The sequence below is a fragment of the Trichomycterus rosablanca genome, chromosome 3 (genome assembly GCF_030014385.1).
Source record: "Trichomycterus rosablanca isolate fTriRos1 chromosome 3, fTriRos1.hap1, whole genome shotgun sequence".
Classification (NCBI taxonomy): Eukaryota; Metazoa; Chordata; class Actinopteri; order Siluriformes; family Trichomycteridae; genus Trichomycterus; species Trichomycterus rosablanca.
In genome coordinates this window covers 25,456,693-25,482,687 of record NC_085990.1, presented here as the reverse complement: position 1 = coordinate 25,482,687, position 25,995 = coordinate 25,456,693, and the positions used below count along the sequence as shown (strand labels likewise).

Here is a 25,995-nt window from a genome sequence, read left to right as displayed (position 1 = left end):
ATTTAAGATGACTCAATATTCACTTTAAACAGCAGAGGGCACTGGCGCTATTCACCTCACCTGATTGACGGCACTTCACAAAGTTGCCAGGTAGCGGATTTTCCAGCCAGATTTATTTATGTGAGGATACTTTCTTTATTAGTATTATTCATTTATTTATATAATGTTGGATTTGTTTTAAAATTTCATTTCAGTTTTTTTTTTACACAGTAAGCATTATTTGGCATAGTTTGTACCTACCTCAGAAAGAAAAGGGAATTCATTATTCAGATAAATAAAAGATAAGCACAGATACAGTATTTTATTTTTTTTAAAGATAAATAATTAAAGGAAACTTTGTCATAATTTGTTTTCAATTTCATTTTGTTTAAAAAAAATCGGGAAAAAATCGTATCGTGAACCCAGTATCGTGAATCGTATTGCATTGTGGGTAGAGTGTTTCATTACATTCCTATTCAGAAAGTATTTTGCTGGTATAAACTTCTCTCCTGGATTCTAACAATTCATTAAACAAAGAGAACAGAATCAAATTGAATTAATGTCAGACAACTCTGATCCATATAAATAACCTTTTTTACCAACAGAGATAAAAAACAGCCTCAATTAATCACATGACACTGCTACACATGCCTAGACAGAATCCATTATCATTACATAAAAAACCTACCTAATGATATGCTGCCCATCATTCTAAAGTATCTGAATTTAATATGGATACATTTAAAAAGACAGCTGCAGCATGGTTCTTTTTGGCAAAGGTGTCTAAAAGATATGTTCCTCTCTGAGTAAGGTGGTCAAATGTAATATTTGCAGAACCTTTTTAAAAGGTCAGAGGAGGAGCATGTTTACCACTGCTACATCATGTTTCCATTTAACAACACTTAATCGTTTTACAGTTTTCGACTGTATGTGGCTTGTATTGACATACAGTATTTGCATGTATGCTTCAGAATATACCATCTGTTTTGAAAAGGAGACAGGTCTGAACTGCAGACAGGCCTGTTTAATAGCCACAGTCTCTGATTACTCATCTGTGTTGTAATACATGCAGTGTGTGGCTTGGTAAATCATGCTTTAAACATAAAATGTTCTGATACACTCTCATACAATGACAGATCCTGTCTTTCCCCTTGTAACAGTTGAGTTGGTGCTTCTTTATGATATGTCTATTATTACCATAAACATAAAACAGTACATCAGATTATTACAGGGGATCTTGAGCCCAGTCTATAATGTTACTGGATGTTTGTTACATGAAGCTGCTGCTTGGAATAGTAAAGTGTTAAATGTTTCATGACCAATGTTGTTTATTGGCAATTTCTTTATTTATTTCTTAGTCTTAGTCGTGAAACCATCACAGAAGTATGCCTTTTTTAACGTGCTGCTGTCACTGACATTCATTGGTGGTGTTTGGTCTTGCCCTTTAGGTGTGCAGAATATTCAGAACCTTGTGATATTGTTTGTTTATTAGGATTTTAACGTCATGTTTTACACTTTGGTTACATTCATGACAAACAGTAGTTACTCATTACACAAGATTCATCAGTTCACAAGGTTATATCAAACACAGTCATGGACAATTTAGTATCTCTAATTCACCTCACTTGCATGACTGTGGGAGGAAACCGGAGCACCCGGAGGAAACCCACGCAGACACAGAGAGAACATGCAAACTCCACACAGAAAGGACCCGGATTGCTCCACCTGTGGATTGAACCCAGGACCTTCTTGCTGTGAGGCGACAGTGGTACCCACTTAGCCACCATGCCGCCCTATAATATTATGTACTGTGGAGGATTAAATACCTATACTCTCCACAATCCCTTGTTGAGAAACATTATGGTAATGTAACTGCTATATTGTTTGCTGGATTTATTGTTTTTTCTCTTCTGGAAATGTGCATGTCCCTTAAAATTCCAAATATTTAAAATATGAGCCTGCTATCCTGTTTAGGATCAAACATGCTCTATTAAACCCTTTGTGTTCAAAGGCTCCCTGTCAAGTCGTAGTGCAGTATGTGAACAGTCCATGGCTTCATAACTGTGGGGTGTAGGGGGATTAGTCACCTTCCTCACTCCCAGGCCAATCCCAGTATGGGATCCTAGCCATCCACCCCCTAGGAGCAAAATCTGATTGGCTAAATGAGATTTTTGGGACCCTATTGTGAGGGGGTCAGTGGAGTCTTGTCAATAGCAGCCTTCAAGGGAGTTGAGGTCACATGGTGACCCTGATTAAGTTCATCTATAGAAACCACCATTTAAACTTGTCATGTACCTGAGATTCAAAATGCTCAGAAAGTCAATTTTTCAATTTGCCGGTACAGGACCATGAATTTCCAGAAATTATCTAATTATGCCTAAGTGTATACTTAAACCTTTGCTGGATCAGATGATATATTTAGAATTTAGAAACAAGTACCTCTTTGTTCATCTCAGCTAGGTGCAAATGAAACAAAGAAAGTGGCATTATTGACAGATAGATGGTTTCTATACAATTGTGGTACAGCAGTGATTTTGGTGCCTTGCAGGAGCTTTCAGATTCAGGGTTTACTCCCTACATCTAGTTACAATCTCTAGAGCTAATCCTGTTCCTTTGTCCACAGGGTGCTGTAAAGTGGAGGACTATGTGGAAAACTGTCCCAAGATGACGGCCTCCCATGGAGAGCCTTGGGAACAACAAAAATTTTCCCATATAGCAAACAAAGGTCCAGGTCAGGAAGGGAGGGCAGTGTATTAACTTTTTACATTAATGGAATTTAGCAGACACGTTTAACCTATTCAAAGTGTCTTACAGTTGTGAATGAATACAATGCAAGCAGTTGAGAGTTAAGGGCCTTGCTCAGAGGCCCTACAGTGTTGGGGATTGAAACGGCAATCTTTTGATCACTAGTCTAGTACCTAAACCACTGAGCTACGACTTAGTGGAACCCTTGTGTAGTGGGACCCCGTGAGAGTTTTTCAGGTACTTAAACACACCAATAGGTAAATTATTTAGTTGGTGCAGTTGGTTTGGTGCAGTGTAGTGGTGGCTCAGCAGTTACAGTACTGAAAGACTGATTGCAAAGTTTAGAGTTTAAGCCTCATCACAACCAAACTGCCACTGTTAGGCCTTTGAGAAAGGACATTCTCCCTCGACTGTTCCTGTCACAAGTCAGTGTTTGCCATTGCAGAAAAAGAACACTTATGGCCCAAGATTTTCTTTGGTCTTGAGTAGCGATTGGTGGTCTTGGATTTCACAATGTTACTTCTCCACTGGTGGTCTGTTTAGTGCTTCTGCAGCCAAAGACAGCTAAAAGGTTCTAGCAGTGTCCGAAATTTTGGATTGATGAGATGAGATCACAGCATATTTGCAGGCATGTGGGTAAAGAATCTGATTGTTATACACCAATCAGCTATAACATTAAAACCACCTCCTTGTTTTTACACGCACTGTCCATTTTATCAGCTCCACTTACTATATAGAAGCACTTTGTAGTTCTACAATTACTGACTGTTAGCCCCCTTTCATGCTGTTCTTCAATGGTCAGGACTCTCCCAGGACCACTACAGAGTAGGTATTATTTGGCTGGTGGGTCATTCTCAGCACTGCAGTGACACTGACATGGTGGTGGTGTGTTAGTGTGTGTTGTGCTGGTATGAGTGGATCAGACACAGCAATGCTAATGGAGTTTTTAAACACCTCACTGTCACTGCTGGACTGAGAATAGTCCACCAACCAAATATATCCAGCCAACAGCGTCCGTGGGCAGTGTCCTGTGACCACTGATGAAGGTCTAAAAGATGACCAACTCAAACAGCATCAATAGATGAGCGATCGTCTCTGACTTTACATCTACAAGGTGGATCAACTAGGTAGGAGTGTCTAATAGAGTGGACAGTGAGTGGACATGGTATTTAAAAACGCCAGCAGTGCTGCTGTGTCTGATCCACTCATACCAGCACAACACACACTAACACACCACCACCATGTCATTGTCACTGCAGTGCTGAGAATGATCCACCACCTAAATAATACCTACTCTGTAGTGGCCCTGTGGGGGTCCTGACCATTGAAGAACAGGGTGAAAGCAGGCTAAAAAAGTATGTAGAGAAACAGATGGACTACAGTCAGTAATTGTTTGTTTGTTTGTTTGTTTGTTTTTTTATTAGGATTTTAACGTCATGTTTTACACTTTGGTTACGTTCATGACAGGAACGGTAGTTACTCATTACACAAAGTTCATCAGTTCACAAGGTTATATCAAACACAGTCATGGACAATTTAGTATCTCCAATTCACCTCACGTGCATGTCTTTGGACTGTGGGAGGAAACTGGAGCACCTGGAGGAAACCCACGTGGACACGGGGAGAACATGCAAACTCCACACAGAAAGGACCCGGACCGCCCCACCTGGGGATCGAACCCAGGACTTTCTTGCTGTGAGGCGTCAGTGCTACCCACTTAGCCACCGTGCCGCCCCGTTCAGTAATTGTAGAACTACAAAGTGCTTCTATATGGTAAGTGGAGCTGATAAAATGGACAGTGAGTGTAGAAACCAGGAGGTGGTTTTAATGTTATGGCTGATCGGTGTCTCTCACAGTGTGCCATATAAAATTGAACATTATTGTGTTTAAGTGGAAAACACATCTTTAAGCTTAAACTACATTAGGTGGTTTTAAATACCAGACATGTTAAATAACCAGGATGTGTGAAAATGCACATGAACATAATGTATAACCAGCGATGTACTATCTAAGATCCCATATTCTTTATCAGTACAGTCATTTGCAAGGTATGTGCACTTTTCTTTTCACAAACACACTGTGGTTCTTGGTATGTGGGAATTGAGTAAACTGAGTCATTGCTACCGGATGACTTAATTCAGTAGGCTATTAAAAATGGGTGAAGTCACTGACCCAATCAATAATCACCTTGAATTCATTATAATATTTAACAGACCAGGTGCTTGTTGCTATCTTGCCAGGTGTTGTGCGACAGGCAGGCAGGTCCTGATTGACACATTCTTGGACCTGTGCCTGGCAAAGTTTTGTAATAGACTGTTCTCTGACTTCCCGTGTGATAATGCTTTGATACAGTAGGCGCTGTGTTGTCTTTATCGACGGTGTCTACATACTCAGCGTATCTGTCATACTGTTATCAGATGGATCTGGCACTTGTTTGTTTCCACTGCTAGGCTCTGACCAGACTTGGTTTGGGAAAATAAAATGCAAAGAAATTGGTCTGTTTCGCATTTTCTCACTGTCTCTCTTGCTGCTTTGTGGGAAAATAGCTGGGCCACAGGCACCCCTTGAGAAAACCTCCATGCCGTTTCAGTGATTTGTGGTTCAAATCGTCCCTTGTGAGTTGCCTGGTCTACAATTAGCCACTGTTTTTTTTTTTTTTTTACCAGTTTACAAGCTTCTGAATGCCACGGCACTGCAGCCTTGTTTTGACTATATCAGTGTCCCCGCTATATCTAAAATCCAGCATTAGGAGTCATAGCCGGTTTGATGGCTCAGGGGGCACACCCTAATTTAAAGCCACTGTTAATTAAATGGGCAGAGATTTGGGTTGTTTAGATCTCATGCTCCTTTTGAGGATTCGGTTGCATACTTGGTCTTGGCTGCTGTAAACATTCTCAGGCTGCTTCTACAGACCTTATGAAACATGTGGTTAGTGCTTTTAAGGAGTTAAGGAGTTTAAATGTTGGTGGGGGGGGGTGTTTAAACATTAGTCTAATTGTCTTGTACCCCCACCCCCATTCCTCCTCCCAAACAAACCCTAGTATAGAACATAGAGATTAGGACTTGCTGGGGGAGTTTAGTATTGTCCATATGGCCATGGTATTTAAACAAGTGGTCCCCACTTCTAATTTTTAAATAATGATCATGCATATGTGGGCTACATGTGTCTCTGAGCATTCGTGTGTGTTTGTGTGTTGTAGGTGTCTATGAGCATGCAAGATTAGGTTGTGTCTATGAGCATGCACATGTAGGTTGTAGGTGTTTATGGACATGCATGAATGTGTTCTAAATGTCTTTAAGCATGCACTTGTAGGTTGTAGGTGTTTATGAGCATAAATAGATTAGTTGTAAGTGTGTATGAGCAGAACACATATAGTTTGTAGGTATATGTGAGCACGCACATATCATTGTATAAGGCCAACATTATGAGGACACTTCTTTTAATTACTGAGTTCAAGTGTCTTAGAAACACCCATTATTGCTTACTGGTATGTAGCTCTTTGACATTACTTTGGAGATGGCTCTTTTATGTTTCAGCATGACTGTGCTAGTATGACAAAAAAATTTGTATCACAATAATTTTTAAGATTCTGATGGTTTCACGGTATATCACGGTATGTTTTATTTTTTGTATGACTGGGACTTTTTATATGTCTGTGGCTTATTCTACTGTCATAAATACATAGAATATAAAAAGTTTTAATTTCACCATGTATATAATGAAGGTTTTGAGTACTATAAGCTTTGCTTGGCCTCACAAAATAACACAATATATGATGGAATAAGTATGCGTGAAACAGTTGCAATATATAAAATTTTTATTGTTTATTTATTATATAAGTATTGTACAATTACACTTAGCTCTTCCTTTAACAACTAAAATGATGTTTGCAAACTCCACTGCACAACTTGACCACAGGTCTGTTGTACAAAAGTGGATGACTTAATATATCTCAGCTTCCAGTTTGCTTATAACGTTGGTTTAGCAACTGACCGTAAGACATACCTGGAATCCACTGTTTTAATTATTGCTCTGAAAGCTTTTTTTCTCGACTGTCTATGGAGGAATCGTGACTTTGCATATGTGGATTGTTACTGCGTTCATAATGTCATTGTTTGTAACAGCCGTGGCTTGACAAACCGTACAGTATATTGTGTTTTAGTCTGTCCTAAACTTCTGACACAGCTCGAAACATTTCTTTGGCAGGTTCTTCTGGTGCATATTTGGTCTTCCTCTCTTTATCCTCCATCTGTTTTTTTTTTCAAATTCTTTTTCACCATCTCGAGAAAACCTCTCTCATCTGTTAACACTATCATGCTAACGCTAACTGGCTAACTCGTGAGCTGTATGTAATCTGCACAGCGCTTTAAGCTGCGAACAATATTACATGATTTGCTGCCTACAAAAGCCTAAGCTGTTGTATTAACTGTGCTACGGTATGACGGCATATGAAAAATCCATACGGTGTGAGGAATCAAAGACAGTATACTGAATGTATCGTCATACCACCCAGCACTAGACTGTACTGTACTTTAATCCCACCGAACACCTTTGGGGTAAATAATAACTCTGATTACAAGCCAGGCCTTCTTTCCTATAGAAAGTAATTAGTGCCAAATTGAAATGCTAACACTATAGTGGACACATCATTGCTTTTTTCATGGTAACATGCAGAATACATGCCAAAAAAGCAAAAACCTCTGTTACATTGTTTTCACATTGCATTTGTCACTTGACCTCTTTTCAAAATGCTAAATTTGTGTCAGAATTGTATACAATCAAAGTTCAACTACAATAAGGTGCCTGTTCTTTAGCTATTTTATCATGCAGAATAGCCAGAGAAATATCAAAGAAAGTCTTGCTGACAGATTTGTTGCAAACAGATCTTAATGGCCTTAAAGGAACAGAAGGCACATTATCTAAAGTACAGATACACTCCCAAGTCCTGTGAAAAGCTTTTCCAAATTAGTATAGGCTTTTATAGATGCAAAAAGGAATGACATTTTTAGCAAGCTTACGGTCAGGTGTCCACATACTTTGCCATATAGTTAACATGTACATTGCCTGTTTTCACAAGCAAGCAGACATGAGTTGTGGGTTTTAATGAGCATGCACGTGCAAATTGTAAATGTAAATTGTGGGTATCTGTAAACATGCACGTGCAGGTTGCAGGTGGTTGTGTTGTGTGAACACTGTTGATTTGTAGATCTGAATGGCCGTTTGCACTTATGGAGAAGATTTGTAGGTTCTTTGCTGCTCTGAAACTGAAGGAGGTCTCTCTCGCTCTGCGTCTCTCTTTATCTCTACCTCTGTAGATTTACGGTTATGGGTTCTGTCAGGGCTAAGTGAAATTTGTTACGGAAAAGGGTGCCAGGACGAGTTGTGTACATTGCTTGCTGTCTTTTGTGAGAAGGTGTAATGTATGGGTGAGAGCAGGGCTTTTGAGCTTTTTGAGGGAGATCAAGTTGCTCAGGTGTTTAAAAGCTTCCGGTTTGATTAAAATAATAACAACATAGCTGTAACCAATGGGTAAAATCACAAGGGTTTATCTTGCCCTCACTTTGTATTCCAAATTCCAACAGGCGTAACTGATTCTGTATACCCTGTCCACACAAAGTTAAAATCATTTAAGTAGAACCTTCTTAGCAATGTGAACTTTATAAATGGTTTTAACTAGGGCTGGCTCGATACCACTTTTTTATGTCCGATATGATACTGCAAATTGAGTATCTGCCGATACCGTCATTTCTCCTCTCAAACGACTAAGCAGTAATAATACATGTCTCAATGCACCATGGTTAAACTAGCTATCTAAATAACAATGCTCAGACTGTGAAACAAATATTCTAAAGGAATAAATACAGAACCTACATCATCACACTTATGCAAAACTGCTGTTTTTATTTTAACTTTTACACAGAACATTTAGCAGTGTTTTTGGTTTCACTTACGTTCGAGCTGTTGTTCACGTGACACATCTTGCTTTATGGCGTGTCGTCCAAAGTGTCTACAATTGGAAGATGTGGATGTCAATCAAATGCTATGGACCAGTTAGAATTTAACGCAGAGTTGAGATTTTCCATTAAAGTTCTGTCACGTTTTTAGATTAATAAACCCTGCTGGATTTTGAAGAAGACATCTGTGGCTAAATGGGAAACGGTGTTGTTTGTTTTATTCCATAACACTAATGGATTAACCGTTGAGGATGGGAGAGATCTACAAGAGATAAGATTTCTTTATCTCAGGTGAGCGATTTATAATTCATAAAGCGGTTTTTATTTTACTGTAAATGCTTACAGAACCACCACACACACCCACCCACCCACCCACCCACCCAATCTGTTCCTTCCCCTGTTGCAAATCTTCTTGACGCTTATACCACCCCACTTTAGCCAAGGAGGGCTCAGACATGCATGAACTGATGTGAATACCGCACCACTAGTGGAGGTGCCTTGACCATACAGCAGAGATCACAATTGCACAGTCACAATAAAACAGTTCGACCTAACCCTCTCTAAGGCACAGCCAGTTGTGCATGGTTGGGCACCCAGCCAGGTCGACAGCACCTCCTGGAATTCAAACTCGAAGACTTAAGATCTTGGCAATGTTGGGCTAGACCTTGCATAAGACCACTGCTTTACCTGAGCGCCCTACAAAACCATTTCTAAAGTGCTGGAACTTTCGTTAAGAAGCATTTTTTTCCAAGAAAACATGAAACACTGATAAATCACCCCAGAAGTGGCAGACCAACCAACTCTCTCCAATAGTGCATCAATAACTTGTCTAGAAAATCCTAAAAATACAGATGAACATCTAAGCAACTAGCTTTAGATGAATTCAGAAATTCCACATTTGTAAAGAGACTGGTGTTCCAGTTCAATGCAAAGTTTGTGCCAAATTGTCACTCTGGCTATGGTCCTTGATTAATGCACCGGGGCATGCACATGTCATGCTGGGACTGGAAGGGGCCTTATCTAAGGTTGCAAATTTAGTCAGACCTACATTTAACATCAAGATAATCCCTATGCCAGTTACTCTGTAACCTTCCTCGAGGTGGTCCACCTTTCGAGGTGTACACAGAAAATAAACACTCCTTCCTAGAAAACACTCGTTGAACAAAAAACTGTATTAATGTATTGCAAACAAAACAAAACAGAAAAGATAAAGTTATACACACACAATAAACTCAATATTTACAAATGTCCTCTTCCCAATGTGAATTAAAAATAAGTCCAGAAGGTTGACCACAGTAGGCTTGGTAGAGTTCAAAGCTTATAAGCCTTACCAGGAGTCCACATCAATGTAATCCTGAGTTAACAGTATAATGCGGTCCTTGTCCAAACCTTCAGTCGGTCCTTATTGAAGTTAGATGTCCTTTTCCAAAATTCAACAGTTAAATTTGGTTGATGGATATCCAAAATAAACTCCTTTTCTACACAAGTAGAAATATACATACATTACCAATGTGAATATACAGTGGAGATTAGCATTACTACATTCCATAATGTTTCCAAAATATAAACTATACCAAAAATAATAATAATCATTTTTAATAAACATTGTTCAGAGGACTTACATCTAGGCGTCAAACATTTAAGTTTCCTAGGAAAGGAGCTTTTAAATACTCAAAATGATCAGCAAACAAACAGACTAGCAAACCGCTTTAGCTTCAATCAGGAAATGCTGTGACTACTTCCTTTCACAGAAGAAAAATATAGGTCATTCCCTCTGTGTTGCCCCCTAAAGGAGATCAGGAGGACTGACCAAAAGTAACTTTATGGTGTTGGCCACCAGGCCTGTTACAACTCCCTGTAATTGGAATTGGAAAATAAGACTATAATTTTTATTCTGTAGATGAGAGTAGGCAGTTATTGGTGCACCCACTCTGAGTTTTGGATTAAAGCTGCCTAGAAAGGCCCTGATTAACATGCCTAGCAAGTTTCTTTCTCAACAGTGATGCCAATAATTGACTAATCTTTTAATATCCTTCTTGTCTAGGGTTTGCCTGTCCACTTCATCCCACTAGCACACATCTAGCTTGTCATATCGATAAGATGTAAGTTGAAAGGATCTTTGTGTAACAAGTCCACAATTACGTGAAAGTGAAAGGATCTTTGTGTAACAAGTCCACTTCATCCCACTAGCACACATCTAGCTTGTCATATCGATAAGATGTAAGTTGAAAGGATCTTTGTGTAACAAGTCTCATGTAAAAGTGGAAGCAAGTGCATTGGTTGCAGATTAACTATCTTGAGTTCAGGAGTCTTAATCCTAATAAATCCACTATATAGTAACAGGTGGCAGAAATGAACAAGGTCAGTGAGGAGAAAGATCTGCAGTTTTATTTTGGCCGAGCTGACAGAGTAAAGCAGAAGCAATGACTGGAAATCGTTCTCACAGTGTGCATGATTAAACCTTTGCGACTGATTCAGAGTGCAGTCATTAAGTATGTCCACATTCCTCTAATACTGTATACATGATTTAAAACAATAAGGTTTCTTTTGAGCTTGTACTTACCTGAGAGCACATGTTAAACCCTTTTTCAGATGTTGAATTAGGTTCACATCTGGTGACTGTGAAGGCCATATTTGGTGAGCCCTCATGGTCTGTGAATAGGGGCGCTGTCATCCTGGAAGCACATCATGCTGTACATCTATCCAAATAAATTATGCAATATACACCGATCAGCCATAACATTAAAACCACCTCCTTGTTTCTACACTCCTTGTCCATTTTATCAGCTCCACTTACCATATAGAATGCACTTTGTAGTTCTACAATTACTGACTGTAGTCCATCTGTTTCTCTTCATGCTTTGTAAGCCCCCTTTCATGCTGTTCTTTGATGGTCAGGACTCTCCCAGGACCACTACAGAGCAGGTATTATTTGGGTAGTGGGTCATTCTCAGCACTGCAGTGACACTGACATGGTGGTGGTGTGTTAGTGTGTGTTGTGCTGGTATGAGTGGATAAGGCACAGAAATGCTGATGGAGTTTTTAATCACCTCACTGTCACTGCTGGACTGAGAATAGTCCACCAACCAAAAATATCCATCCAACAGTGCCCCGTGGGCAGCGTCCTGTGATCACTGTTGAAGGTCTAGAAAATGACCAACTCAAACAGCTGCAATAGATGAGCGATCTACAAAGTGGACCAACTAGGTAGGAGTGTCTAAGAGAGTGGACGGTGAGTGGACACGGTATTTAAAAACTCCAGCAGCGCTGCTGTGTCTCATCCACTCATACCACCACAACACACACTAACACACCACCACCATGTCAGTGTCACTGCAGTGCTGAGAATGATCCAACACCCAAATAATACCTACACTGTAGTGGTCCTGTGGGGGTACTGACCATTGAAGAACAGGGTGAAAGCAGACTAAAATAGCATGCAGAGAAACAGATAAACTACAGTCAGTAATTGTAGAACTACAAAGTGCTTCTATTTGGTAAGTGGAGCTGATAAAATGGACAGTGAGTGTGGAGGTGGTTTTAATGTTATGGCTGATCAGTGTATTGCATGTGTACTATCAATTGGAAGGAGCTTGGGGACTGAGCAGCCACTTATGGCACCCTTGGATCAAGGTTGGGTCTTTTCTCAATCACTTTTATTTGGCAGTCCTATGATTTGAACTCTCAATCGTCTAGTCACTACTGAGCAACCAGAGCAATGACTTTATGTTTTGGTTCCATAGTAGCACATGATTGGCTAATTTTGTTCAACATTATGGCAACTAGACGTACACAATCTTACATCTTTTTGTAAAGTCTCTTCAAATGCAACTTAGGTAGAGTCTGTTGTTGCTGGGTTTGTTTCTTTTTATATCACACTCTTTGTGTGAGCCTTGGCTGCCGTTGAAGCTTGGTGGGAGATGTTCTGTCCTCTTCAATGAAGCAGAGCTGGAATGTGAGGGCATAGTACAGTTCACAACCCACTGATCAGGAAAGAGAGGCCTCTCGCTCCCTTTTTTTTTCTTTATCTCTTTTGCTGATTCTCATTTAATATCTGTCTCACTCTTTTTAGGTTACTGTCTTCTCGTGTTCAGCTTTCTTTTTTTCTACCATTCATTTCCTATCTGTCAGTGTGTATAATGGACTGCCCAGAATGAAAAGAGAAAAAAAACACATTCTTGACTTCACACTCAGCATCTAATTTACATGAAAAAGCATCTAGAAATACCCAAATACTCAAGGGTAGACAGTCATGGCCAGATGAAATGATTTCAAAATGTTTTTTTAAGATACATAACATGGATCAGTTATTGAGTCCTCAGTACATACTGATTATGGTCGCCGTGACTCTTGATGTCTTTTTCCCAGTCAGTCTAATCATAATTGTATTTGTGATGCTCATGCCACTTATCACCATAATCCAATCCCACATTCACTGCACAAAGTCCTTGTGGGGTAAGCTGACAACTGCTGTTTAGTATGTAAATGGGTACAGCTAATGTTTTGAAGCGTCGGTGTGAATTAAAGTTTTGTCTGGCTTTGTTAAGTCACTACGCAAGTTAACTACAGTGTTTATGGTATGTATATTTTATGTTACATTAGAACAAAAAATAGACACCATGGCTTGCCTACTTTTTCAGTCTGTTCAGGTTAACTGCGTACAGACATATTTCTCGTGCTTTCTACAAATCCTAACACAGTGGCTTACTGGAGGATTATTTCATTTAAACGCATCTAGTCAATGTTGTAAAACTGTTCATAAAAGTATGAAAACTGCTCATTTTTGCTGCATCCAGGGGCAATGCAAAAAAGACCTGCCTTTTGGCTTTTCTTATTTGAGTTAGCTAATGGAAACTAATGTAGGTTTTCCAAGACAATGTTCCTCATGATGTCACATGCTATGGTAGGACAAAGATGGTGCTACACTTGTTTGAAAAATGTAAATCTAATTAGCTTATTATTTTTTATCTAGTTTAACTGACTGTTAAGTCTTTTAAATCTGTTAAAACTTTATCTAGCATTTCATGTCCTCTTTAAGGTGCCAATTTTTGGACCAGAAATGTTTTTATTTCTGCTGATTTGGTACCTGTTTTATTTTGTATAAAATAACAATTTAAGACTTCAGTCTGACTTTGGTAAAGAGACCACTGTTCCTTGTACTTGTAGACAATTGTTTAACCAGATGATCTTGGAACCTGAAGTTACAAAGGTCTTAAAAACTGACTTGTAAAGGATCTACACAGAGCTTTGAAGTCTTTGCCACTGGAATGCTTGTGACTTAGGGTGTGTTCAAAAACCTAGGGAGCTGCCTTGCTGTCTTACTGCCTCATGCCATTCACAACATGCTAGCATGTCAGGTCTAGACATCTTTCTCCATGTACCGAAAACAGTAAAATTCGCTGACAAGCACAAACTTGCAAATAAATACACTTGTGCAAGTTTATACAAATTAAAAATCTATTATAATTTATTTATGTTTGAAAATAACTTGTTTGTTCATTTCTCTGCACCGTCCGCCATATTTTTAAGTTGTGCCGCACTGAATGCTGGGATTGGCTCCGTTCACATTTAAGGTGACTTAGTAGATAGCATTTTAAGACATTTAGGAATTCTAACAGCGTCCTTTTCGGGAGCGGGCGTAGGATGAAGTAAAATGCTGACTATGTAGAGAGCTCACTAGGTTTTCGAACACACCCTTAGTGTAATATGTGCAGTCAAATTAGCACTCTTTATATGGGCACGGGGGAATAATGTGACTTCAGCTGAGGCTATAGCTGTAGCCACTCCTAATTCGTGGTGCAATGGAGAAAAAGGTGGTGTTCCACCCCCAATAAGACTCTGGAAACATCTGCATGAACCCTACCACTTTACTCTGTTTACACACATTGAACCTGAACTCTGCACACACATTACCACCCACTTTCCCAGAAGGTATTTCTTTTATTTTGAAAAAGAAATCGAGACTAGCAGAAATAAAAGCTGGCCACATGCTTCAAGCAGCAATAATCAAAATGAAATTTTGATCGCCACAGTTGATCATTCATCTGCATATTTGATTTGGTGCAATTTTTATGCAGGAAGCCCTTCCTGACACAACCCCCCTATTTATCCAGGCTTGGAACCGGCACTAAGTGCACACTGATATGTGCCCCCCATTGACTAGTTTCACATAACGTCATGCATTTTCTACTTTTGTCAACCCAGCCTTGGATTTAAACCCTTGGAACTCACTATTGCGCCACACAAGCTCACACTCCAAATGGCATTGGCCCTTTTTAAAGGGATGTGTGGTAGGGTTAAGTGAGAACCTTGTAATTGGTGGGGGTACACTTAGCAAACTTTATAAAGGATTAGCCAACACACTTCCCATAAAAAGGGGTAAAATTCTGGTTGGTGAAACATTATTCAGACCAACATCAAGCCCATTAGAAAGCAATCACATGTTTCCAGGTGCTTTGAAGAAAACTACTAGTAGGAGTAATAGTCCTGTAGATCACCGCCAATCAAAGACAAATTTTCTCGCTATTTCTTTCCTTCTCATTCAGATTTATTGTGCCATAAATGTGTGATTCCACAGGGCCCCCAAGAATGCAGCCCCCATTTGCAAAAGAACTGCAGGAACAAAAGCTCATGCTTCTTCTTTCTGAAGCTGCTGAAAGCTCCCGCCTGCTTTAACAGGGTTTACCACAAATACCCCACCACCACCACTTAGACAGTATGGGCCCTGTGACTTATGGGGAAAAATGTGTTTTGTGCTTTTGTTTTTGTTTTGTTGTAAAACAACAATACACTGCTCTTCGTTGTGAGCTGCAGAGCAGTCATGCTAATTACAGTTGTCTAAAACCAAGGTTATATTCTTGTGTGTGTGCTTGGTTGTGAGCTTAATCAAACCAGGCTGGATTGGTCCCCGTTGATGATGTTGCAATAGCATTTTAACAATAACAGTAAAATTCTAGAACAATGCTGGATTTCACCACTAATGTCACAACAGCATTTAATAGGATCTAACACTAACAAGTCGGTACAGCTGGTAGAGTAGGTGCCACACACAAACTGAGATTTCTCTGGATTCCCTACATATATATAAATGGGATATATTAGGCAGCAAGTGAACATTTTATCCTCATACATTTTATTGATGTGTTAGAAGCAGGAAAAATGGGCAAGCGTAAGGATTTGAGCGAGTTTGACAAGGGCCAAATTGTGATGGCTAGACGACTGGGTCGGAGCATCTCCAAAACTGTAGTGGTCAGTATCTATCAAAAGTGGTCCGACGAGAGAACAGTGGTAAACCGGCGACAGGGTCTTGGGCGGCCAAGGCTCATTGATGCATGTAGGGAGCGAAGGCTGGCCCGTGTGGATCGATCCAACAGACAAGCTACTGTAGCTCAAATTGCTGAAGAAGTTAATGCTGGTTCTGATAGCAAAGGGGGACCAACACAATATTAGGAAGATGGTCATAATGTTATGCCTGATCGGTGTATATACTCTTATTTTGTCTTATTCAAAATGTGTTATATTCACAAAATACAATTAAGTCGGTCAGCCGAAACATTGTCAATTATTTGTATTTTTGGCTTCTAAATGAAGGTTCAAGAAAATTAATAAATCACAGTCTTAATTTTACAAATTGTTCAAAATCGGTAGTGTTTTATTCATTCATTTATCTATCATTAATCATGGTTAGGGTTGCTTTGGCTCTGGAACCACCAGAGTGGGTGAAATTTAGAAAGAAGCATTAATCTATGAATGCATTTAAAAATTAAAGAAGGAATTCCAGATTCATTCTTTTAATTGTGTTGAACGTGTGGCTGTTGGTCAGTGATGTTTAGATCCTCTGTTCCTCTTTAGTACAGGAAAGGTAATTCAGTGACTGCAGTCAGGACAAAACATTGCTTTAATAGCTGATGGAAGATCTCAACATGGATAACCTTCCATGTTTACACTCAAAACCCATGTAGAACCCTATAAAAATCTTTACAAATTCTTTTTTTAAACATTTTAATTATTTTCTCATGCATTTAATGATGAACTGGAGATCCTCTGCCCATTCTCTGGAGACTCAGCCTTTCGTGGATACTGCTTCTGTACAAAATCAAGATTACAATCACCTGTTGACATTACCTGTTTAAAATCACATATTAATGTAGTTTTTTTCCTCATTACTAGCCCTAATTTTTTTAATTTTATTTTTATTCTTTACCACCGCTTTATCCGGGTCATGGTGGCAGTGGGTCTAGTTTCCTCAGAATCACTGGGTAGTAACACAGAATTACTGCAGTAACACACCCTGGACAGGATACCATCGCAGATCTTTGAGACGCAGCCCTACCAGCAGTCGCCTGACATGAATGCCCCCACAACCCTATTGGAGGCAGCTTGCACCCATGGCAGTTTGCTCGTGGCAATGAAGTTGGTATAAAAAGGTCTCTTCTGGCCGCAGCGAAATAACATTTAATGAGCCTCCAGTCCGCTTTCATGGCAGGTGTTTATGATATTGTAATGTGTGCCCCCTGCTGGTGCATAAGGCAAATAGACTTGTTAAATTATGATTTTATTACCTGTGTGTGTGTGTTTGTGTGTGTGTGTGTGAGATAGAGACAGAGAGAGAGAGAGAGAGAGAGAGAGAGAGAGAAAGATAATCTAATAGTAAACAATACACTAGAATAAGCTTTGTTGTCTTCAGTGTAGGATGTAAATTGTACCATTTTTATGTTATTCTTTTCTTCTGCTTTTAATCTTCTACACTTGCATGAATTTGGATGAGATTTATGTACAATCTCCATTTGCACAAAAATTAAGAAATTATTGTAAAATGCAATAAAAAGAAGATTTTCTGTTTATTTAACTGACACAAGTAGATGGAAAAGATTTACAATGTTTTTAATAATCATCTTTACTGTATTTTGTAAATTGAAATACATTTAGAACTTGATGCCCTGCACTCAAAAAGTTGGGACAGTGTGTTTAGCACTGTGTTCCACCACCTGTGTCATTAATGGTTTGGAAAGTAAAGACACCAATTGTTGCAGTTTTGCAAATGGAACTTTTCTCCATTCTTGCTTAAAACAAGAATTAAGATGCTCAACAGTGTGTGACCACTGTTGTCTGATTCTCCTCTTTATCATCAACTGTACATTTTAATAGGAGACAGATCTGGACTGCAAACAGGCCAATCAAGCAAACTCACTGTCTATGCAGCCAGACTGTTGCACAAGGCCTGACATTGTCTTGCTGAAATAACTATGGACTTCTATGGAAAATATGTTGCCTTGATAGCAGCAGGTCTCTCTAAAATCCCAATATACTCCTCTGCGTCCATTCCACTGTGAATACTGATGCACCCTTGTACCATGACAGAGGTTGGCCTCTTCACCTTTTGCTGATAACAGTCTGGATCCTTTTTTGAGAACATCCATTTTTCCTTTAAACAAGCTGAAACATGATCCCATCTAACCACAGCAAACATTTCCAGTGTCTTTTGGTTGATCTAAAATAAGCTTTGGCCAAAGAACTCAACAGTGTTTCTTTATAGACCTGATTTTGATTTGTGGACGGTGGACTGTGTTAAGTGATAGTGGTTTTCTTAAGTACTCCCAAGCTTATGCGATGTATTTATCAGTAGCATGACAGTTTCTTATGCAGTGCTGACTGGTCATGCACATTCATTATGTACAGTAGATTGTAAAAGACCATAATTATTTGCAGTTTTGTGTTGAGAAATTCTTTTTTAATGCATTTTCTCCCTTTTTCTAGCTCGTCTTTTTTTTTAGCGCATCTAATTTTTACCCAATTGCATTATGCTTCCTCTCTACTGGAGCTGACCCCCCAGCCCTGATTGAGGAGAGCGAGACTGACACACGCTCCCTCCGAAACGTGGTCGGTAGCTTCTTTGCCTCTTCTTTTGTGACTGCATTTTTTCACCTGCACGAGGCGAGTTCATATGCAGATCAGCCTTGTGCACAGAGAGCCACACCCTGATCAGCATTATTCCTCTACTCTGTGCAGACGCCATCAATCAGCCCACAGAGGTCATAATTGCATTAGTTATGAGGAGTCCCTATCCGGCTCCCTCCCTGGATGAACAACAGCCAAACATGGTTCATATAGCCGCCCAGCCCAGCCGGATGGCAGAGCTCTGGTGCTCTAGCGTATTTTACCACTGCGCCACCGGCAAGAAAAGCTTTCATAAAGTTTGGTACACAGCGGTCAGCCACGACCCATTATTGCTTACACATTCTGAGCCATTGGTGGATCCTCCTTATATACCCAATCATGATTCCCTCACCTTTTCACTCTTATTCTTTTACCTTGTGACTTTTATTTTGCCTCTTTCCCAGCTTTTTGCAGGAATCAAATTCTAAATGTGGTCATATTTATAAAATACAATGAAAGTATTGTAAAAACAATTGTGATTGTAAATAAAGATCCATGATTAACAAATCCCAAATTTTCTTTTTGTATTAAACGTCCCAACTTTTCCTGAAATAGGGTTTGTAAAATGCCTGACATAGAGCGTGTCAGTTTCAAATGGAATGTACAAACTTAAAAAATTCTTTGCATTCATGTGATGTAAAATGTTGTCCTTGACTCAGTTTTTTGTCTTTGCTAAGTGGCAAACTTTGATACATTTAATTCAACATTTTACAACACACAAATTCTGGTCTTTATTTGCCTCAGTTCCTATTTTTAGTGTGTATTTAAAACAATAAAGTAAAACAATACAATAATACATTAGTTAAAACAGCATGAAAAAATAGATATTTCTTCTATTGTCCCAACTTTTGTGGAATTGTGTATGCAAACATAGAATGGCTGCATTCTGTGGATTAGGGAAGAATGCCACAATATGTGTATGAATGAATAATTGGTGTGTGTGTGTGTGTCACAGAAGTTTATGTTGTTGGCTTAGTGTCATAAAGTAAGTGAACCCTCCATTATTTATCTTACTAATGCTAAATCATATTATTTCCAGAAAGGGGTTACTCACTGTGTGTGTGTTTGTGTGTATTACAGAGCATCAGGACTGTCTTCACCAGGTGGTACATGAGCGTCTGGGAGAACTTCTTCGGGTGTTAAAATATGTGATTGGTAAACACCCGGCACTAAACTCAGTGGACATCCTTTCTGCGGCAGGCACGCTCATCGCCAAAGTCAAAGGTCAGTTACTTTTCAGACCTTCTATTTCACTTTCATCGTTCTCACACTGTAAAATGTCATTCAACTCATCTACAGATTGTTAATGCCCCACATCACTGTGTGTGTGTACCTGTGTGTGTAAAAGCTGTATTTAACTGGAAAAAAGAGTACTTAACCTTTTTCCAGTTCTCATTTTTTGCTCCACTGTAATGTTAAAGCAAAAGAAAACTGCCAGGAATCTAAATGTCCTTCGGTAATGTATTAGTAAATGATTTAGACCAGTGGTTCTCAAACTTTTTAGACCAAGTACCACCCATTATCAAACCAAAACTTCCAAGTACCACTTATGTTTTTCATCACAGAACCACATATGCCACACATTTATTAGGGGTGTGTGTGTGTGTGTATGTATATTAGTGATGGGAATTATGCCTTCTTGAAGGGAGAAGGATCTTTTGGCTCGGTTCTTTTTAAAGAGCCGTTTAACCCTTCTGTCATGTTCACCTCCCGCCCCTTACTTTAGTGTTCCCGGTCAAAATTGACCGGTCTGTTTTAACTGCTCTTAAATTAGCACAAAAACCATTTTTCACCACCAAATTTTTATTCAACATTCTTTAGCTGTGATCAATGTCTCAAAGTAGTGTTTAACATGAATTTATAGAATTAGACATAAAATAACTGCAGTGAAAATACAAAATGAACATGTAATGTACATGAAGTCGTGTGTGTGTGTGTGTGTGTGCATGCGAATTCATGCACATGTGTGGCATGTGACACTCAGGTCAGAGTGGGCCTTGCAAACATAGGCATCACATTTGCAGCATCTCAGGCTTGTTTTGTTGTCTCTAGGGGCACAGAGCTCACAGCGCTTCCTTTTCTGCCCATGTCCTTGTTGGGGGAGAGCAGCCAGGGCAGCGGCTGGGGCTGGGGCTTGCACACTCCCAACCAGACTGGCAGAGGCTGGTGTGCGGGGAATGTGCTGACGCCGTTGAATAAGAGGAGTCACCAAGGCTTTTCCCAGCTCTGCTAGGAAAAGTCTCCTCTTGAAATTCTTCCCCTGATTCCAGGTTGGGTCGATGGCTGTCCACACCACATATGTGTTGTAAGCAGACACATCAAGGATGTTGTGGAACAGTGCCACAGGCCAGCGGGCTGTCATTCGCTTGCAGGTGTACGTACCAGTAAGCTGCAATAAAAGGAACAATAAATAAGAGATTGGGAACAATATTGAATCTGTCGTACACAAAATGCTATGATTCACATAAATAAAAATAAAATAAAATGCATGATGGATGAAACTTCACATTACCTTATCAAGGCAGTCAACACCTCCTTTGTTCTTGTTGTAGTCCTGGATCATAAGGGGCTTCCTGTTCTCTGTGGTGCTGACAGCGGTGTTTTTGTGTAGCGTGCTCATCAGGATGACATTTCTATTCTTCTTGGGAACATATGACACAAGAGTGTGTGTGTCAGTGAAAGCAAATTTTGATGAGAGTGCCTCTCTTCCTCTGGTCGATACCAGTGCAGGGGGAAGTTCAGGCTTGTTCTTCCTCACTGTCCCTACCATGGTGAGCTTTCTTTTTAGCAGCTCCTGACCAAGAGCATATGATGTGAAGAAGTTTTCACATGTGATATTATGCCCTTGGAGACCGGTTGTCATGTCCAGCACAACACGCATACCCTGGTTTTTTTCGGCCCTTCCAGTACTGGTTTTCCACATGTATACCTGCATATTCCAGGCATAGCTGCTCCTGGCGTCACATGCTGCCCAGATCTTTATTCCATATTTCCCTGGTTTGCTTGGAATGTACACCTTGAAGGAACAGCGACCTCTGAAAGGAACCAGGCGCTCATCAACCGTCACCTCAGGGCCTGGATTGTACATAAGTGGTAGGCGCTCCACCCACCTGTCCCAAATTTTCCTGATGGCAGCCAGTTTGTCATTTCGCCAGCGGACGGGTCGTGTATCTCTGTTATCAAATCGAATAATTCTTGAAAGGACATGAAACTGTTGTAAGGACATAGTTGCCCGGAATATAGGCCTGCCAGACTCTGCATCCCACAGACTTTTTGTAGCCTCATTGTTTGAGCGATATACTCCTGCTAAAATCAACAGACCGAAGTAGGCTTGGAGGTCTACCAGGTCGATTTCTCTCCAGGTGTCCCCAAACACACGCTTCCCCTCCAGGTTTGTCATCTCCAGTATAATTCCCTCAATGGACTCTGGTAAAAAGAGTTGGAAGCTGGACTTGATGTCATCCACACGAGATGTCGCATACCGTGTTGGCCCTGGAGTCATCTTTATGATGTTTTCCACTCTCGCTCTACTTCCTCTGTCCTGGGGGGATGAAGACCAGAGCAAGTGTCCACTCTTGGACTGGAATCTCTCCTCAGGTGCCTGTTCTTCAGGTGCCTCTCCCTCTCCATCTGACTGGTCAGTCTCCTCAAAGTTTGGATCTAAATCTGTGTTGTCTTCCACTTCCGAGACATCCTCCTCTATCTCTGGTTCAATTTCAGTGCCCTCTTCATCATGTCCAAAAACCTGGACCAGCACCTCTTCCACAGATAACCGCTTGGTCAGTCGCCTACTCATTGTGCTCAGAGTAAAATGAGTGCAAGGCAAACATCAATCTATATATATGGGGTCTGTGTGAAGATGATACATTGATTAGTCTGGAAGGTGTGGTTAACGTGTGGTTCACGTGGGGGATGGGCACATAAGCGCGGGAAAGAGATGGGTTCACATAACAGACACCTGTTTAGTCTGGTCAAGATATGATACATTGTTTCATCCGGAAGTTGGTTCACGTGGGAGGATCGGCACATAAGCGCGGGAAAGAGATGTGTACACGCAAAAGACATTGTTCAGTCTGAAATGTGTGTGTGAGTGAGTGAGTGAGTGAGTGGGTGGGTGAGTGGGTGAGTGGGTGGGTGGGTGGGTGAGTGGGTGGGTGGGTGGGTGAGTGAGTTTGGGTGGTGTGTATGGGGATGTTTTCTGTCTGATGGATAAATATAGTCTGGATACCCATTCATTTCCTATGGCGGTCACTTTTGACCGGGAACACCACAGGTGTCACAAGGCTGACTAAAACACTCAAAATTCAATGAAAGAGGTGATCATCACTTTTATATGTTCAAGTGCATATTGTGGAGGATATCATGAGGCCTTGAGGCAATCAGATGTAAAACACAATATTTATGAGTGTTTTAAGTTGTAAATCGGTCAGATTTGACCCGAACACGACAGAAGGGTTTTAAAAGAATGGCTCTTCGTTCTTCAGGAGGCGCTACTAGGTAAACTATAGGACACCCTCGATATTAACATCAGATTTTGCTACCTTACCCTAAATGTAGGCCTAATTATAAACACTTAAACGAGAAAAAAAGATTTATTTCAAAAGAAAAAAAAACTACAGAGACGTACTGTGGTTTCATTACATTAAGTTTTTAGAATAATCCTCTCTTGTACTGAGATGTGACTGTGTTTGTTTCTGCTTTAAAACATACGCACCATGAAAGAACCAGACTTAACACAATTAAACAAGTTTATAGTTTATTTCTCAATTATTTGTCATTATACTACCACCTCTCTCTCTCTCTCTCTCTCTCTCTCTGTGCGTGTGTGTGTCTCGCTTGCTCTTTCAGCGATACTGAAAGTGTTTCGGATTTGAATATCGGCAATAAACAGCTCTTATTACGACTTACGATTAATTCCCTCTACTGATGTAAAGCTGAATGGATGGATTACAGTCTATATGAACTGCGCAAAAATAAAAGACTCGGTTCCTTTCGTTCATTTCAAAGATCCGTTTAATAGAACGACCCATCACTAGTATATCTGCGCCTGTTTAGCGGAGCAGCCTGGTGATGTCAGGAAGGAGATCAGTGCAGTGTTGCCAACTTAGCGACTTTTTTTAGCGGCTATATTTAGCGACTTTTTAGACCCCTCTAGCGACTTTTTTTCAAAAAAGCGACTAGCGACAAATCTAGCGACTTTTTCTGGTGTTATTGGAGACTTTTGGAGACTCGAACGTGAAAACACACATATTGTTCTGCACTCACAAGCGGTCAGCGGCACAGTCAGGGTTGCCAGATTGGGCGTTTTTCCACCAAAATGAGAGGATTTTGTTGGAAATTGGCAGGGAAAAACACACTTTGGCAGGTGGACAAATTTTGGGCTGGTTTGTAGCATTTTGGCGGCTTCAAATGTAAATAAAAAAACTATTGCTTTCTAAAGCAGGTGTAATATAAATATGTCTACCTTCTCCCACCACATCCAACCTGTTGTCAAAACTGTGATTGACAGGTTATTCTTTCCAGTCCAAGACACTGTTGCCATGCCCATCAATACACTGATTCATGTTAGACAAGTGATTTGAGTTGAATATGAAGGTAAGCAAGTCTCATATGTACGAGAGGTTAAACTTTCATTGCTTGCAAGTTTATTTTTATTTACTTGCAAAGGTTTGTGTGTCCTATCATCAATAATGCATTTTACACACTTGGTAGGCTACTTCAAAGACATGCAAGCAAAAATAATTTGTCCGTTATAATGTATATTTACTGATCTGTACATTTTAAGATATTAATTTGTACATCATGATGGTTTAACTGGTTTATTATTTGTGAAATGCTAAACACCATCTGCTTATCCTGTGTTTTTACATGCATTTTGGCTGAAGATTACTGTCGCAATCTGGCAACCCTGCCCAGAGTAGCTCAGTGTTGTCTTAAAAAACAAAAACAGAAGAACGTTCATTTGTCGTTCTAAACATATTTAGGGTGGTTTTTTACCCACTTTGTCTCTCCCACGATGTTATTCCTCTCTTCCACAGCGTCAATTACACGCAAATGGACCTTATGCAAATTAGGCGATTACGTCATTTAGCGACTTCTAGCGACTTTTAGGACAGCCAATAGCTACTTTCCTTACTGAGGAGTTGGCAACACTGGATCAGTGAGATTCAGACGCAGATCTGCTCTGATAAAAGTGAGAGAGCTACTGATCACTTTACTGATCACGTTTTGGGAATTTCGAGATGAAAACCGCGAACGTGAAGTATAGACGTAATAAAGTACGGTGTCTGCGTAGCCCCGAATATTTTTAAAAACATTCGTTTTAATACAGTTAAACTGATTTTATTAAAACAGAATTATAACTACTTTGAAACAGATTTTATTAGTAATTTACACATTTTGTTTCATGTTTTTGTATTTATAATTATTAAATTATTTATTTTTTTCGGTGCATGTAGTTACTTTTCCGAAATTATCTGGCGTAGCCTACCACTTCATGCTGCTTCACGTACCACCAGTGGTACGCGTACCACAGTTTGAGAACCACTGATTTAGAGAAAGCTTTGTATAACAGAACTTTGTTTGCACTTCATCGTGTACTTCTCATAGCTCTTCCATCTTGTGAAGGATACACAAAGCAAAGCAAGAAAGTCTGGGAAATGTATGTAATGCATTGTAGGGACAATAAAAAAGCTCAGCATTTTTTTTATATTTACCTGAACATTCATTTACAACTACAAAGTCAGAAAACGTTAGGACAGTATGTAAAATGCAATTCTTTGACTTTTTTTAATTGCAGACAGTATGAACCCAAGATATTTCATGTTTTGTCTGCTCAATTTCATTTCATTTGTTAATAAACATCCATTCCTGCATTTCAGGCCTCCCAACACATTGGGGCAATGCAGGATAGTAATAAAGTAAAAAACTAAATAATCATGTGATTTTAGACAGGTCATGTCACCAGGTGATCGTAATATGGTTTGGTACAAAAGCAGTATCCACAAAAGGCTGAGTCTTTGATGAGCAAAGATGAGCAGAGAATGTGCCATTTATCAACAAATGCATGTAAAAATGATTGAAATATTTAAAAACAATGTTTCTCAATAGAAGATTGGAAGGGATTTGCATGTTCCCCTTCTAGGGTACATAACACAATGACACTAACAATTCTGGAGGAATTGGAGAAAAGTGAGTAAAAAACAAGGGCACAAGCCTTAGCTGAGCACCCGTGCTCTCCAATCCCTCAGACGCCACTGCATCAAGAGCCGTCATTTATCAATAGCTAATGTAATCACATGGGCAAGAGATTGCTGTCCAAAAAGAAGTCTTATTTTAAGCAAGTACAGAAGCGGTGTCGACTTCTCTGGGCTCACAAGC

General features: G+C 39.9%; 1 protein-coding gene across 1 annotated transcript in view; it reads left to right on the top strand.

The window, feature by feature from the left end:
• arhgap29a (Rho GTPase activating protein 29a) overlaps positions 1–25,995 on the top strand; it is an 82,773-nt gene that overhangs the window by 22,548 nt on the left and 34,230 nt on the right. The window contains exon 2 of the mRNA XM_062992009.1: positions 19,696–19,839. Within this exon, the coding sequence (XP_062848079.1) occupies positions 19,696–19,839 (144 nt within the window). The remainder of the gene's footprint in view (positions 1–19,695; positions 19,840–25,995) is intronic.